General features: G+C 42.6%; 1 protein-coding gene across 1 annotated transcript in view; it reads right to left on the bottom strand.

Annotated features, from left to right (window-relative positions):
- The window catches only part of SH3KBP1 (SH3 domain containing kinase binding protein 1), a 547421-nt gene that overhangs the window by 430976 nt on the left and 97862 nt on the right, over positions 1 to 18583 (bottom strand). Inside the window, exon 2 of the mRNA XM_075335430.1 lies at positions 14860 to 15017. Coding sequence (XP_075191545.1) covers positions 14860 to 15017 — 158 coding nt within the window. The remainder of the gene's footprint in view (positions 1 to 14859; positions 15018 to 18583) is intronic.

The raw sequence follows: 18583 nt of genomic DNA, 5'->3' as shown, positions 1-18583 counted from the left end.
CTGTCACCAACCTTCCCCCTAGTCGAGGATCACACTTTCAATTGTATTGGCATCACAGTTGCTGATACAATTGAAAGCAATGATGAGATGGAGCGGTGCGCTTCCTCTCTCATCAGTCTCCCGCTATGTCTGTCGGCGCTCTGACAGCTCACAGCAGAGTGCGATGACGTCAACACTGCACGCCTGCAGTGAGGTCAGAGCGACAGCAGTGGACGTGCCGAGGAGACCGGTACAGCGGGGGAACGAGGAATAGTGAGTATTTATTAATCACGGTGGCCAAACAACTATGGGAGTGCATTAAATGATATGGGGGTTGTATACTACATCTGGGTCTGCATTGTGCTATATGCGGGCTGTATACTACATGAAGGTGACTAATGCTATCTTAATGTGCTATGTCCTATATGCGGGCTGTATACTACATGAGGGTGCATAATGCTTTCTGGGTCTGCATTGTGCTATATGGTGGCTGTATACTACATGAAGGTGCCTAATGCTATCTGGGTCTATACTGTGCTATATACGAGCTGTGCACTACATGAAGGTGCCTAATGCTATCTGGGTCTGCACTGTGCTATATATCGGCTGTATATTACATGAGGGTGCCTAATGCGATATGGGTCTACATGGTGCTATTGTACCGCCCCGCGGGCTCGTCTGTGACCACCGAGCTGCTCAGATCCGTGCTCGTACTGCGGGTGGTGGCTCGAGCTTCTCATGGACCCGGGGGTCACGTCGCTCTGCAAGGGGGTTGGCGTTACACGCAGGGATTTGGGTGTTTGATTTGGAATGACAGCTCGTGACGCCACCCACGGGTTGTGGGGATTGTGGACATCACCGCTGCGATGAAGGTACGGGGATCCCGGGAGCGGTGTAATGGCGCAGCTAGGTGTTGACCCCTCCGAGGCCCGGTAGGAGAGGGCCAGGGTGCAGGGTGACGTGTCGCGGTGCGGTGCGGTGCCTGATGGCACTGGTGTACTCACTCTGACACAAGACACTGGAGTCGCTGGTAAACCAAACAGAGTGATGAACGGGGCCCGCAGCCGGCTGCAGCTTCTTCCAGACTAGTTTGGTGGTCCCACCTTTCTCCTGCACCTCTATGTAAATGTTCTGACTCCTGTGCCTAGGCACCGGTAGTCCGCTCCCCGACTGGTATTTGTCGGAGGAGCCCGTTTGCCCGCAGACGGTGGCCCTTTGGGTCTCTATGCCTTGGCGGTGGCGTTACTTGGTATGGTTGGGCTGTTGTCTTCTAAAGGGACTTGTGTGGGGTAGGTCCTTAAGTCCAGCCCTCAATCAGTTGATTCGACTCGGCCCTGTCGGTTCAGGGCTTTGTGCTGGGTCTGAGTACCCTGCCTGGTGCTCCGGTATCCAGTTGGCTCCCCGGTTCGGTTCCGGCGGGCCACTACCCTGTCCCGGTCCCTTACGGTTTCACCGGTCGTATTCCCGGTCTCCTGCAGGCGGCCACCACCGTCTGCCTTCTTGCCAATGGTGACTGGGCTCCAACCCAGCCACCGGAGTAGTCTTTGGCAGGCCTGAGCACAGGTCTGCTTCTGGACTCAACCTCCCTCCTTCACTGTCGAAACTACTCTGCACTTCAACTTGAACTTGACTACTTAGGTTCCCGCCTCCAGGCCTGTGAACTCCACGGTGGGCAGAGTCAACCGCCTGACTCCGCCCCACCTGGTGTGGACATCAAACCTGGAGTGTAGTGACAAGGGTTTTTGGTTTGGCTGATGTTACCTAACTGGAAGGGGGGGGTGTGTGGTGTATGTGTCTACCTGGGACGACCTGGATAGTCCAGGGCGTCACACTATATGGGGGCTGTATACTACATGAGGAAGCAAAATGCTATCTGGGTCTGCATTGTGCTATATGCGGGCTGTATACTACATGAGGATGCCTAATCCTATCTGGGTCTGCACTGTGCTAAATGGGAGCTGTATAATACAATAGGATGCCTAAGGCTATGTGCGCACTTAGCGTTTTTCGAGGCGTTTTTGCACATTTTTGGGTGCATTCTTGTGAGGATTTGGGCTTAAAACTGCATGACTTTGCTTCCCCAGAAAAGTCTCTGACTTTTCATTTTTGCTGTCCGCACACAACTTTTTTTTTAGCTGTGTTTTTGAGCTAAAAAAAATGGACATGTCAGTTCTTTCCTGCGTTTTACTACGTTTTTCACCCATGCAATGCATTGGAAAAACACAGCAAAAACGCAGCCAAAAACGCACCGAAACGCGGTAAAAAAAGCATGCGTTTTTCCCGGTGCGTTTTTGCAGCAGGTGCGTTTTGCATTTTTGTGCATTTTTTCACCAGACCTGAACCCAATTGAGATGGTTAGGGGTGAGCTGGACCGCAGTGTGAAGGCAAAAGGGCCAACAAGTGCTAAGCATCTCTGGGAACCCCTTCACCACTGTTGGAAGACCATTTCCGGTGACTACCTCTTGAAGCTCATCAAGAGAATGCCAAGAGTGTGCAAAGCAGTAATCAAAGCAAAAGGTGGCTACTTTGAAGAACCTAGAACATAAGACATATTTTCAGTTGTTTCACACTTTTTTGTTATTTATTTCTATTCACATGTGTTAATTCATAGTTTTGATGCCTTCAATGTGAATCTACAATTTTCAGAGTCATAAAAATAAAGAAAACTGTGTGAATGAGAAGGTGTGTCCAAACTTTTTGTCTGTACTGTATATACAGCAGTGTCAGTGTGCTCTCTGTGCGGCCATGTCTGTTAGCGACGGCCATCAATCAGCGTGGCACAGACACATGCCCAGGAGGAGCTGGATGGAGACAAGCGGAGGAGGTGAATGAGGCTGTTGGCAGCTTTCCAATATTAGAAACCTGTCTAATGTGTCGGTGGGTGTATGATGTGTACCGTATATCTATGTATGTCAGTGCATATGACTGTGTATAGATTTATGTCTATTTATAAGTGTTTTTGTGAATTTCTCTTTAAATATGTGTGCGTAAGCCTGTATGTGTATATATCTGTGCATGTCTATGTGTGGTGGGGCCCACTGAGACTCTTTCGCCCAAGCCCGCAAAAGCCTTGAGCTGGCCCTGACTATACACACCCGTATCCCATACAGAAGACACACTAAACAAATATATCTCTTCTCAGGGTCTATCGTGGATTTTTCACAGGTGAAAGAGATTTCAGTGTATTCATATGCTGACTCCTCTTTCATACGAGCAAAATGTAGAGTGAAAATCTGGGGCCCTTCAAAATCTGTTCATAGTTTGAGCATTCTCCGAGGTCACGTGCATTTCTTGTAAGTAGACTACATTATTACTAAATCCTTTGAGAGTTTTAAGGATGGCATATCTTTTATTATGTTCCCCTAATCCCTGCACATTCCACATAATAAGCTTAAGCTGACCTGCCAATGTTATAATCAGTTGTATGATTTGTCCCACAGTCTATAACATATCATGTTAAGGCACCCATATATTGTGGAGTCTAGAGACAACCTGTACAAAACAAAATATCCCCTCCCCTACCTACCTCCCCACCCTCACCCGACATACAACTTCCTTGGGGGTCCCCAGGGTCTACAGCAGGAGCTACACTGATAAAAGCATTAAAATAATTAAAAAACATAAATACACATATTTCATAAAAGTCTGATTTATCAAAATGTAAAGTAAATTGATCTAATTGGAAAACAGCGTAATGAGAAAAAAATCAAAACGATAAAATTACATTATTTTGGCCACTGCAACATTCCAATAAAATGCAATAAGAGGTGATCAAACTTTGTATCTGCCCCAAAATGGTATAAGTAAAAACATAAAATAGACTCATATCCCGAAAAAATTAAAACATTCCGAGTCTCGGAAAGTTGTAACAAAAGCAAAAAATTGTCGGATTAATAATAGTTTCTTGTCGGATTATGGAAACATCCATCTTTAGAGAAGCTATTTGCCCATTTTGAGGTGTTAGGGCAGTTTTACACTGTGATAGAGCTTGGAATACATCCTTCAGTGTTGGTTCTGCATGTCCCTTCTCAGCGTCAGCAGGCATTTCATCCCCATCATCATTAGGATGAGTGATGTTGGTAGTAGTGGTTAGAGAAGCACTTGCTGTTGGCTCAAATCCCTCCTCCATCTCAACTTCACTCCCTCTCCCTGGTGAGGGGCGTGGTTGCTGTAAGGACCCCTTATTTTGAGGGGTAATAGCATACTGCACCAAGAGAATACCTTAAGCGTATGTTCACATGCAGCACCTTTTTTTTTACCACAAAGATGCCTCGTTTTTGTCCCAAAAACAACACACAAAGAATGCACCGCATTAAAAACACAATTCATTTTTGAAGCATTTTACCGCGTTTTGCCCGATGCATTTTTAAGTCAAATCTATTGTCTGGAAGGGCTCAAAAACACTGGAAAAACGCAAAAAGAATTGAAATGCTGCATCTTGGGTGCATCTTCAAAAACGCAGCCAAGAAAAGATGCCCAGTGCGGACTTAGCCTAACATGCGCGCTCTTCCACTGCACCCTATCAGCTGCTGTCTTAGCAGAGCCCGCCATGGCGCCATCGTGCTGTGCCCTCCATCTTACCCGGTACTTGTTTAAGTCTTTTATCTTGCCTTGTCGTGTCGGACATCGGTTCCTTTAATACCTGGGAGATCTACCGCCTCTGCTCACCTATTCAGTTTTTGAATACACAATTTTTTCAGATTTGTGGAATAGTAGATTTCCAGTTCCTAAAGATTACTAATAGATTGGGAAACACTGGGATGGTAATACAAGTGTTCTCGTTACTGTGAATCTGTATTTCCTGGACTCCATCCTGGGCTGACGCTGAAGATTTAATCCATACTCAGCCCTGGCTGTATTAGGATGCTAATGTTGGACAATTATTTTCCATTTGTCTTTTGTCAGGCTGTAACTTTTCCAGACAGTCTGTACATTTGCTCCTCTCTAGTAATGTATGTGGAGAATAGCCTTCTGAAACATTTAACATCTGCAATTCCCTGGCCTCTGCGTACATAAGATTTGGAAAATGAAATGCCTGCAATTTTTTGAAGGTTTGCTCACATATACAGTTGAAAGCAGAAGTTTACATACACTCTCTATAAAGACACATATGCATGTTTTTATCACTATGTGACATGAAATCAGAATAAACCTTTCCCGTTTTAGGTCAATTAGGAACCAAAATTATTTATATTTGCCAAATGCCAGAATAATTGGAGAGAGAGAAAATGTTTTAAGCCATTTTTATTACTTTCTACAAAGTAAAAAGTTTACATACATTTCATTAGTATTTGGTAGCATTGCCTTTAAAATGTATGACTTGGGTCAAACATTTTGGATATCCTTCTACAAGCTTCTCACACTAGTTGGTAGGAATTTGTGCCCATTCCTCATGACAGAACTGGTGTAGCTAAAGGGGGCTTTACACGCTACGACATCGCTAATGCGAACTCGTTGGGGTCACGGAATTGGTGACGCACATCCGGCTGCATTAGCGATGCCGTTGCGTGTGACACCTATGAGAGATTTTGCATCGTTGCAAAAACGTGCAAAATCGCTCATCGGTGACATGGGGGTCCATTCACAAAAATCGTTACTGCAGCAGTAACGAGGTTGTTCCTCGTTCCTCGCTCCGTGTGATGCCGCAGGAACGAGGAAGCTCTCCTTACCTGCCTCCCGGCCACAATGCGGAAGGAAGGAGGTGGGCGGGATGTTCGTTCCGCTCATCTCCGCCCCTCCGCTTCTATTGGGCGGCGGTTCAGTGACGCAGCTGTGACGCTGAACGAACCGCCCCCTTAGAAAGGAGGCGGTTCGCCGGTCACAGCGACGTCACCGGGCAGGTAAGTATGTGTGACATGTCTGGGCAATGTTGTGCGGCACGGGTACCGATATCGCAGCGTGTAAAGTAGCCTTAAGTCATGTTTGTAGGTCGCTTTGCTTACACCTGCCTTTTCAGCTTTGCCCATACATTTTCTATAGGATTGAGATCAGGGCTTTATGATGGCCACTCAAAAACATTGACTTTGTTATCCTTAAGCCACTTTGTAACCAGTTTGGCAGTATGCTTTGGGTCATTGTCCATTTAGAAAACTCATTTTCGCCCAAGCTTTAAGTTCCTGGCTGATGTCTTGAGATATTGCTTCAGTATTGAAACAAAATCTTCTTTCCTCATGATGCCATCTATTTTGTGAAGTGCACCAGTCCCTCCTGCAGCAAAACAACCACACAACATGATGCTGCCACCCAGTGTTTCACAGTTGGGATGGTGTTCTTAGGCTTCAAAGCTTCTCCCTTTTTCCTCCGCACATAATGATGGTTATTATGGTCAAAGAGTTCAAATTTAGTTTCATCAGACCACAGGACGACATGTCTCTAAAAATTAAGGTCTTTGTTCCTTTGTGCATTTGCCAACATTAATCTGTCTTTTTATGATTCTTTTGGGCTAATGGCTTCTTCCCGGAAGAGTGACCTTTCAGCCCATGTTGATACAGTACTCGTTTCACGGTGGATTATGACATAATCTAACCAGCTTCAGCCAGCATCTTCACAAGTCTTTTGTTTTTGATCTTGGGTTGATATGCACCTGCTTGACCAAAGCACGTACATCTCTTGCATACAGAACACAGCTACTTCCTGATGGCTGGACATTCCCATCTTGTACTTGCGTATAATTGTTTGTACAGATGAATGAGGCATCTACAGTTATCTGGAAATTGCACTGAATGATGAAGCAAATGCACAATTCTCTTTCTGAGATCTTGGCTGATTTCCTTTGACTTTGGCATGATGTTACACAAAGAAGCAGTGTGTTTCAGGTGTACATTAAAATACATCCACAGGTGTCTCTCTAATTAACTCAGATGTTACCAATAAAGCTATCAGAAGCTTTCAAAGCCATGACATCATCATATGGGCTGTCCCATATTGTTTAAAGGCATAGTACTCTTAGGGTATGTAACTCTTGACTTTTTGGAAAGTAATAAAAATGCCATAAAACATTCTATCTCTCTCATTATTCTAGCATTAGGCAAACATAAATAATTTTGGTTCCTAATTGACCTAAAATGGGAAAGGTTTATTCTGATTTCATGTCAGATAGTGAGAAAAACATGAACATGCAGATGTGTCTTTTTGGTGTATGTAAACTTATGGTTTCAACTGTATGTATAATAAATCAGTCCGATTTTCATCCAGAAAAGTTGGACAAGTGTCATGCGTTTGTCATGTGAGTTCTATGAGAGTGTGCAATTTTTTTCTCACCTAGCATCCGTATGACATGCGGCTTTTTTGTCAGAAGCTATTAAACAATATTAATTTACAGGATCATTTATATTGTTGTGTGCTACTGAATGGTAATGTATCCATAAAAATTGGATGTCATACTGATGATCCGTGTGCTGTCCGTTTTTTTTCTTGCACCCATTGACTTGTATTGGCGAGTCTCGTCCGTTTTACACAACTATACCCTGCATGCTGAGATTTTTTCATTGACTTCCAGTATACTCTGCAAATGAGTACCGAGCACCCAAGCATCAAAATGCTCGTTACGCTTACCAAGCCCCCGAGTACCAAGCAGTTTGCTGTCTCCCCGCCTTTGGACATTTGAGCAGGAAGTCAGCGCAGTGCTCACATTCAGCTCAAATATCCGAATGTAGGGAAACAGACGACGGATGCTGATTGGTCACTAGGCTCACATGTCATAACAATGTCACATGGGCTCTGGTAACGCAACTTCAAACTTTGCTAGAACCTCGGCCGCACCGGAGGTGAGAATAGGTTTATTTATTTTTACGGGGGTGAACAAGGGGAATTAGTAGGGGCTATTCAAGTAGTTGACATCCCCTTTAAGCAAAAAAAGTTATATTATCCATAGTTCTGGCCCAAAAGGAGATTGCATGATTGATTCTTTTTGGTGCTCTTTGATGTTCTATGCCAATCATTACCCCACTAACCAATGGGAAAAAACATTAGTGCATCCGATTGACTGTGAGTGATGCTTTTAGGGCAGAGTCTCATATAAAATATACATGATATGTGACTGGTGAAGTTTTAATCCCTGGGGATCCCTGACCATGGTTGGTGCTCAACAATGAAAAACTACCTGACAGACAGTCATGCCAAAGGCAGTACATAGCACAATTACCTTTATTTAGGTTACAAAAAGGCTGTTGAATGTGGCCCTTCCACTTTTACCGGATTGTGCACCCCGGACAAAGCATACTATGTATTTTGATTGAAATCAACTGGAAACCAACTTATTGCAAAGGCACTATTCAAAATAATGGTATAAAAGTTGTATGACTTTCTCTATTGGCAAGGTCTTGAAGGAAGATTGTTGAACTTTGCACAGTTACTGGGTAAAAAAAAAATTACAGAGAGGCTGGATTGGTAACTTTATATTTTATATTACTTTCATCCCTAAACCATATTAAAATTGGGCAAAGATATACCAATAATAATGAGCAATAGAACCAAAAAAGGAAAGCTGCTCATCATAGTCTTATACACCATAGCTCAACATCACCAGTGAATACTGGCAAATCCTAAAGATAAAGTAACCCCCACCTCCAGTTATTGAACCCTTCTTGGAGACATGTCAGACATTCTTCTTGTAGGTATTAAACCAATTTATCTCCTATGAACCTAGGTGACAATCTATGGTCTATCTTCTATCCTAAGTGAAGCGGGTGTGTAGAGGGGAGGCACATGGCCCCTACTTAGGATTTCAGCCCTGGGACCTGCGCCATCTCAATGACAGGTTTGGATGGTGGTACAGACGTCTTGGCAGATTATATAAGCACCTGTATCGTTACAAGGTTGTAGCCAAGAATCTGGCGTTCAGGTCATTACTTGTCACAATGTAAAGTACTTTCCTGAGTTAAGAGCTGTTTAACTATTTTTTCCTATTTCTGGTTGCTATGGTAACACCAACTGAATAAATTAATTTCAGTCTATTGGTTTGACCCTCCACAGTAGTCACGTTCTTTTATGTGGCCCTCGGGAAAATTAATTGCCCACCCTGCTCTAGAGACAGGAGTTATGAGTAGTGAGAAGAACGCAGACGCCTGCACTCTCAGGCTGGGCACATAGTCAGGTGGTTATCCCACATTCTGTAAACTTGGCAGCTTCACTTTCCTGATTTCTAAAATATTTAGATTTTCTCTTTTTGATCTATCTGTATACAAAACTCACATCTGTTTTGTTTCCTTCTATAAAACTCTAGTTAAAGTCGAATACTCAGAAAACATCACTAATGAAAATGGAGACTGTAATATGGCTGCAGGCATTTACTTACATCTTCACAGCGTTATCCTCTAATTTTCTGTTAGATAGTTAAGCTGCCTATGTAAATCTAGCCCATTATTTCTATGTATTGAAAAAAATCAGGGAATCAGTATTAAATGCCTGTGATAAAAACGATACTATACATCAGACATCTGCAATCTGGGGCTCTTCAGCTTTGACCAGCTAGGTCATTGAGTATGTTGACAATTGTAGTTTTGCAGCAGGTAAAAGGACATAGGGTTTACGCCCCTCCATACATACTGTAAGCCTTCATATAGCCTGCTTTTGTGGCAGTGTGTGTTACTGATAAATACATTAAGATACCATAAAGCAGGGGTGGGGAACCTTTTTTTTTTTGCAAGGGCCATTTGGATATTTATAACCTTGTTCACAGGCCATACAAAATCTTCAGATTGAAAATTAGCCTTTGATATGTAGTAAAACAATTAATTAACTCATCCTTAATGGGATGGCTAAAACTGCATCTCTAGTAAGATGTGTGATGTTAGGTGATATTGATGACGTTGCTAATCGTGACTGATTTTCCAGGTTTGTGTTCATCTGGAGCACAGTTGACTCTTTACGATAAATTTTATAAAGAACTGGCAGCAGTAAGTTGTTCCAAACACAGATCTATATTATATTTCAGGTCTCCTCACAGTGGGAAATTCATCTCACATAAGAGAAACTGGGGCTGGAGCATATATATCACATAGGAGACCCTGGGGTTGTAGCATATACATCACATAAGAGACACTAGAACTGGAGCATCTAGATCACATAGATGACATTGGAACTGGAGCATCTAGATCACAAAGATGACATTGGAACTGGAGCATATAATCACACAAAGAAGACATGGAAATTGGAAGTTCACATTACATATAAGAGACACTCGGGTTGTAGCATATACATCACACACGAGACACATCACATAGGAAACACTGAAACTAGAGCGTACAATCACACAAAGGTGCTATGGGAATCAGAGCGTCTACATTCATATAGGCGATTCGGTGGTTGTAGCAAATACATCACATAGGAGACACTGGTGTTGTAGCATATACATCACATAGGAGACACTAGTGCCTCAACATCACATAGGAAACACTAGAACTAGAACATATAATCACACAAAGGAGATATGGGAATCAGAGGATCCACATTACATATAGGAGACACTGGGATTGGAGTATATATATCATATATCAGATACTGGCTTGGAGCATGTGCCATCACACATAGGAAACACTGGGCTGGAGGATATACATTGCGTAGGAGACACTGAGGCTGGAGGATCCACATTACACATAGGACACACTGTAACTGTTGCCTGGAACAGTACGGGAACACACAGCATGCTAACTCTGACTGCAAAGAAAGTCCTGATGCTGGCACTGACTAGTATCAGGATGTAATGTTTATGACGATTGATTGAGAGTCTAACAAAAATCAGAAAGTTGTCACCTGTGTTGTAGATAGGACATAACTTGCTTTAACCAAACAACCTATTTAATTTTCTATGAAGAAAAAGACATGGATCGCACATCCCAAAAATACAATGATCTAAAGCCGCTAGGCAAAAAATTAAATAGAACATGAGGTTCTTTTGTTACCATTCTGATCAGATTGTATTAAGCCCACAGCCACGTCACGGCAAACCTCTTGAGTGGGTCCCTAACCTGACCTTTTTGTGCGGATAGTGATTAAATAAAGCCTGCTTTACACGTTGCAATTTCGCATACGATATTGTATGCGATTTGCAACGCCCCCATCGTATGTGTGGCACGTTCAATTTGTTGAACGTGCCGTATATACGAGTAACCCCCGTCACACGTACTTACCTACCATACGACCTCGATGTGGGCGGAGAAGGTCCACTTCCTGGAGTGGGAGGGTCGTTCGGCGTCACATCGACGTCACGCGGCAGCCGGCCAATAGAAGCGGAGGGGCGGAGATGAGCGGGACGTAAACATCCCGCCCACCTCCTTCCTTCCGCATTGTGGGCCGCAAGTCGCAGGACGCTGGTAAGATCTGTTCATCGTTCCCGGGGTGTCACACACTGCGATGTGTGCTACCCCAGGTACGGTGAACAATCTGACGTGCAATTCTAGAGAAAGGTACGATGTGTATGCAATGAACGTTTTACCGTTCAATCGCAATCGCACGTAGCTGTCACACACTGCAATGTAACTTATGATGTCGGATGTGCGTCACTTACGACGTGACCCCGCCGACACATTGTAAGATACATTGCAGCGTGGTTGCTCTCTGGCACTGGGAGGGTCAGTTCTGATATAGTCCTGGTATGTGTAGAGCTTGCTCCACATGCTGGGACCTGGGCTGGCCTCTATCCACAATTGCCTCTTTTGCAACATAGAAGCGGTTATATATACAGGTTACAGGTATGTGTGCTCCATTATGGTTCTGCTTTTAACTTTATCTAGGAGGCCGCATGGCACATGAAATACAGAATATAGAGTAGGACCCCCCTATTGAGATTTGCCGTGACTTTGGCAGGGGTGGCTCAAAGAATTGATCAATTATTTGCTAAAAATCTCATTTATATTACAGTACAGTTGGAATAAATCTGTGAATTTGCACTTTTTATATGATGCATGCCATTTTCAGATCGTGCTGGCTCCCCTCTCTCTATTGCAGCGTGTAAAGCAGGCTTAACTCAATATAGTCACACACTCCAGAAGATAGCATTTCCTATTTTTATTGTGGCTTTCCTCACGTACCATGAAGTGGCTGACTTTAAATTGTCAATAATTATAAATGCTCAATGCAAAAGGGGAAAGATTCTATGAGCAATGTACTGCAATTGCAGACCCCCTGCCCTCCCCCTTTATTCAGAATAGTAATTTCTTCTGATTTTTTTTTAAGTTTCACTTCAAAATTAGAGGTGTGAATTTTTAATAACCTGCTAAGATGACTGGTTTACAGTTTCTCTGCGATCAGTGTGATAAGTAAAGCCGCCACACATCTCACTGTATGCAATACATCCCAAATACCAGATGGCATTACATTAAGATGAGTAATGAAATCCATGAATAGATATAACTCTGAAAAGAGACATTTTAAAAAAAATAAATAAATAAAAGGAGACATCTTGCTGTAATCTAATTGATGGCAACAATACATCTCAAAAGAGTTGGGAAATGGACAGATCTGCGATAGTGCAGTATCCGCTATTGTTCTTTTCACACCAGTCTGTAAATGTCCGGTAAGTGAGGAGACCAATTGCTGGAGTTTAAGGAGAGGAATGTTGACCCATTCTTGCCAGAATTTTGGCTGTTCAACAGTCCTGGGACTTCTTTGCTGGATTTTTTATAATGTACCAAATGTTTTCTATTGGTGGAAGGTCTAAACTGCAGGCAGTTCATCGCCCGAAGTCTTCAGCGAACTCATGCTGTTGAACGGATGCAGTATGTGTTTTCCTGAAATATACAAGGCTTTTCCTAAAATAGACATTGTCTGGATGGGAGTTTGTGTTGTGCTAAAACTAATATACAATGCTTGACAATGATAGAGCTGGTTCAAGATTTATAGGTTTCCCATAGCAAAGGCACAAATGCAACCCGACCCAATGCTGGCTTTTGAACTGTGTGCTGAGAACAAGCTGGATGGTCCGTCTCCTTTGCGCCCGTAGGACATGCTGTTTGTGGTTTTCCTAAAGAATTTCAAATTTGCTTCAATTTGTGGACTCCATTTCATGTATTTATTTATAGACAATGATTTCTGGAACTATTCCTGAGACGCTGCAGTAATTTGTACAACTGAATCATAACCGTGTTTAATGCAGTGCCACCTGCAAGCCGATAGATCTTTGACATCCAATATTAAGCCTTGTCCCTTGTGAACATAGATTTCTCTGAATATTTTGATGATATTATGTACTGTAGATAATGGAATATTCAAAGACTTTGCAGTATTACATTGAGCAGCATTTTTCTGAAATTGCCCCACAATTCTTAGACGTGGTTATTTACAGATTGATTATCTTCTGACCATCTCTGCTTGAGAGACTCTGCCTTTCTTACATGCTCATGTTATACACAGTCATTGTATATTGTTTATTGAAAATTAACTCTATGGTTGTTTTTAATTAGTACCACTCACTTTTTCAGTCTTATTTTTAGCCTTGTCCCAATTTTTTGAGGCGTGTTGCTGCTGTCTAATTCTAAATCAGTTAATTTTTTAAAATGAAATGGAAAAATATCTCATTTTCCACTTCTTATATGTGTTGTTTGGTAAAAAAAAATCTGGCTGTAATAGATTTTTAAAAAATTGGATTTTAGCTTCATTTACATTTTACTTTTTTTGTGGGGGGAAGGGGGCGGGGAGAGGATTTTAATAGGGGCTATGGCCTCCATATAATTGTTTAATTAGCTGAATTTGCAGTTTGTGGGTGACAGACTCTATTTCAAAAGATATATTGACATATACCAGCCGAATTGATACTCTTGAGGCCCTTGTTCATTTAGCAGCCGTGTAGCATTTTCAGAAACATTTACTCAAAAATATAAGGCTACTTCTACAACTCCTCTTGGAGTGGCTGCAGTTAACCACAATTTTTACACTCCTTCATGTCACAACCTAACAAGATCCAGTCTGTTAAGTCACGGGGTGTTGTTTGTTAATGGTACTAGTTGTTCCAGTTCCATGGTGACCTCTTTGATTATGAAAATATTGTTGTTGACCCTGCAGAGAGAAACGTACAGTAACCACAAATCTTACACTGGCACAAGAACAGCTCAAACAGATTATCATATTTTTACTGGCCTCTTGAGAGTAGGATCTGTAGGATATTGAGCAGCAACACCCATATTATCACGGTCGGAAGGGCGTAAGGTTTTGTCAAAACGGGATTTTTCCAGGTACCAGAAAACCCCCAACAGGTACTGCAACACACTGGCTCCACAATACAACAGAGGAACCTGGCGCTAGGGAGAGGGGACACCGCCTGCACTCACCTGAGGTCCCTATATGGATTCATTCATCCTGTTGCTGACCATGTGCCTAAGCCCTTTCTTGTCCTAAACTAACCCTAGCTAGTGAGCAGGCTGGTGAAAGCACTAGTCTCACCTCTGCAATAAAGAAACAAAAGGTTAGGATAACAGACAGGGAAAATAGGCAATAAAAGGAAAAACACTCCAAGCGGCTACAATGTAGCTAACACCACAGCTGCAAATGACACTTCTTCCAGAGCCTGGTTCCTTCCAAAGTGGAGTGCCTAGAAGTAATAAGGATTCAGATTCTATCACTGGCGTCAGATGACTTTATATACCAAAGGGTAGTGGTAGCAAAAGAGCTGCACCTGGGATTAAAGTTACAGACAGCAGCCAGACAGAAAAGTGTGCTTAACCCTCTAACAGCATTATAATCAAGTAGATGTTATTTAATACCAGTAGTGGATCTGCGAACACTAAGGTCTTGTGATCTTTTGATTCCAGATTTGCCCAAAATCTCCGCGGGGCGGGACACACTTATGACAGGTTTTTAGTTGCATTCCTTTCAGCTATTCCCATTTGTCACTGTAATATTTTATAGTTTTCTAATTTTCGAGCAAGATGTATTAAAGGTACTCACTCTTACAAAGTTGTCAGGGAAAAGTCCTCTCCTTCCTTTCAGCTCTCCTTCCCACCAACCGCCATCTTCTTTTTTGATTTTGGTGATGATGTCACCTGCCACGATAGTCAGCTCGTCGTCATGCTGAGCCTTGTAGTCAAACTCCACAATCGCATCCACTGCAAAGAAACAAATCTAAGTTTAATAAAACTTACAAGAATAAAAACGTTTCACTATAAAGCTAATCCCTAAGAGTAAATTCTAATAAAAAGAGAGAATAGATCTGTACTGTAAATCTTGATATTAGGGCATGTTCACAAGTGGCATTTTAAATGGGTGAAAAGTGATGCAAAAAGGATGAAAGTATTTGGGCAAAAAGCAGCAAAATACACACGAGAAAAAAATCGAGTGTGTGCATGAGATTTCAGAAATCTCATTGATTATGCTGGTGCTGTAAAACTAGTGTATTTTATGCACTAAATGCGCCGGGTAAAAAAATGCAGCAATAACTCTACAAAAATGCCACGTGTGAACATTCCCTTATGATACTTCTAATTCATAAACAGAAGGTAAATATCCCGGTAGGAACCATTCATTGTTATGTCCCTGCTTTTTTTATGAATGCACAAAAATATAATTGCCATTTATCCATTGCAAAATATATATGAATTAGAACTCGCCTCTTTATACTTTGGTTTTCATTCATGCATAGTCTTTACATCAGACAATGTAAAGAAGAATAGCAGGGGCTCAGATATTAGAAATGTCTCACAATGAGAGTGTTGTAGAATTGTGAATGTAGCTCTGAAGTATAATACAGCACAAAAATAAGTAATGTTTTTATAAAGTGATTTTTAGTTAGGTTATTTTTATATATAAAGTGTAAAATGGTGATTAATTAATCAAAGGCACATTTTACATTAATTACCCCTAATAAAAAATAAATAAATATGGAATATGCTATTGCTGATGGAAACGCTTGCCTTGTTGTATTAAGGGCTGATTGATATGTCGGTTTTTCATGTATGAGTGCTATCCATGTATGGGGCTGTTCACATGTCCGTCATTTTTTGTGGACAGAGTGGTTTGTAGAAACTCGGCAATGAAACTCTATGGGACAAAATTGTACAGCACTTGGATGCCATCTGTGTGCTGTCTGTTCTTCACTGACTGAGGCCCCCTTCACACGTTCGTGTGTCCGGTACGTGTGAGGTCCGTATCGGAGCCATGGGCACACGTAGACCCATTAAAATGCGTGTGTGCGTGTTTTCCCATGGACCGTGCGTCCGTGTGGAGCATACACGTGTCCATGTGCTCCACACATAGACATGTCCATTTTTCTCTGGCAGCACAGGTGTCACACGGACCGCACGGATGTGATCCGTCTGCCATCAGTGTGACACATACTGGAAAATAACACGTTTCTGTGAAATAAAATGAATTTCTACACACCTTCTCCAGCTCTGCTGTGTCTACCGCTGCTGTCACTTGCTTCCGATCCCCGCTCATTATGCTCATTGCAAATGTGCTGCACAGAGGACCGGAAGCAGCAGCTCCCCGAGACATCAGGACAATGGACAGGTAAGTATAAAAATTCATGCTGTCCGTGTGCTATGCGGATGTCACACTGACCGCACACGCTGAACACACACATGGACACACGCACACACATACGCACTTACACCACAGACTGTGCAAAACGAGTGTTTTGCAAAAACATGTGAAAGAGGCCTGACAGATAGGGAAAAGGGGGAAAACTTTTTTTTCTCAACAGTGTAAAAAAATGATGAAACTAAACAATATCTGATAAAACTCGATTTTCTCCTATGTGAAAAAAACCTGACATCTGAATGAGGTTTAACACCTGCGTCTTCTGACAAGTTTTGTAACTCAGAGCAAATGTTTAATTCTTTAGTTTGCAAATGCAGGCTTATTTCCCTCCAAATTGTGCATTTCTTTACAAAACAAAAACGAAAAACTCGATACAATTTTTCTTTCATATAAGCTTTTCTCAATTTAACCCCGTCTGATTGGTGTAAGGCCATTAAAACAATGTATTTGGGGATGTGTCACTTATCAGGCTGTGTGCTGTTTACATACAAACATTGTTTCATCACCAAGGTATAATCACTGCCAACACTACTGTGCATGTGATGAAACTAGAAAAAAGAAGCGCTGATAGGGTAATACCAGATGACAGGAGTAGTATATAGAAAATATACACTCAATGTGGTTGTGAAAGTCACAACCACTGCAAGCATAAGATAATGGCGTCTGCCGCAGCCCTACGTGGATGAGCATTCAAACAAGAGAAGAGAAGAGGTTAACACCGCGCATCAGCCAAATGAAGATGTAGAGATGTTGATGGATGAATATCTTTTTTATTTCATAGGTCTACGCGTTTTGAGGTTGAAACCTCTTCCTCAGGCCCAGGACATCAACAAAGCATGAAACAGAAAGCATGAACAATCTGTTATCTCCTTCTGTTTCATGCTTTGAAGACTACTGTGCATGTGAGCACTGGTCCAACAACTCCTCTCCTCTGATAATCAGCTCACTCTCAATAGATAATATACACAGAAATCTGTGGTGTGGGCGGGGTAAGCTTTCTGAGCTCTGCTACATCTGAGAACTCTGTGTCACAACTACTGCACTCAGTAAACTAAGTGATATATCATTGGAATGTGTCTCTTTCCCTACATGTTGCTGTCAGATTAGGCAGAAAAAATAGGAATTACTACTTACCGGTAATGATGTTTCCAGGAGCCAACATGACAGCACGGTAGGAGTTGCTCCTTTGACCTTTACAGGGACAGGAAAACGCAAGAGTTTAAAAGCCCCTCCCCATCCCCCTTTCCTCAGTGATTTTTAAAGTACCACACCAGGATGGGAGATAACACCATTTTATTAATGCAGAACGTACAACAATACAAAACATAAGCAAACGGGAGGGAAACAAGAGTGCTGTCATGTTGGCTCCTGGAAACATCATTACCGGTAAGTAGTAATTCCTATTTTCCAGGACGCCACATGACAGCACGGTAGGAGAATGCCAAAGTAATCCCTATGAGGGTGGGACCACAGCCTGTAGAACCTTCCTACCGAACAATGTTTGTTGCTCAGTGAGAAGATCCAGTTGATAGTGCTTACAAAACGTGTGGGGACCAGACCACGTCGCTGTACGGCAGATTTGTTCTAGGGACACCCCCGCCCTTTCTGCCCATGAAGTAGACAGAGCCCTGGTGGAGTGAGCCCTAAAAAGAGTGGGGGGTTCGCGACCCGCGTACTGGTAAGTAGCAGAAATAGTAGACCTAACCCACCGAGACAGAGTTGTCTTAGACACCGTCTTCCCTCGTTTTTTTCCTGCAAATTGCACAAAAAGGTTTGAATCTATCCGCCAGCTCCGGGTAGCTTCCAAATAAGCCAGCACCGCTCTTCTGACGTCCAGAAAGCGAAGGGAATCATCTGTGCGGGTGGAAGAATCGGAACAGACCGCTGGTAAGACCACTTCTTGTTCTAGATTAGACACAGACACCACCTTCGGTCGGAATGTGGGATCAAGCTTCAAAATAATTCTGTCGGGCAGGATCTGTAGATATGGAGGGCGAATGGATAATGCTTGCAGTTCGCCTATCCTCTTTGCGGTGGTAATGGCCAGCAAAAAAGCCGTTTTGAAGGATAATTGCTGAATGGAGACTTCATCCAGAGGCTCGAACGGTCCCTCGCAGAGTCCCTTAAGAACCAG

Source organism: Anomaloglossus baeobatrachus, chromosome 2 (assembly GCF_048569485.1).
Source record: "Anomaloglossus baeobatrachus isolate aAnoBae1 chromosome 2, aAnoBae1.hap1, whole genome shotgun sequence".
Classification (NCBI taxonomy): Eukaryota; Metazoa; Chordata; class Amphibia; order Anura; family Aromobatidae; genus Anomaloglossus; species Anomaloglossus baeobatrachus.
This window is presented reverse-complemented; position numbering and strand designations above follow the sequence as displayed.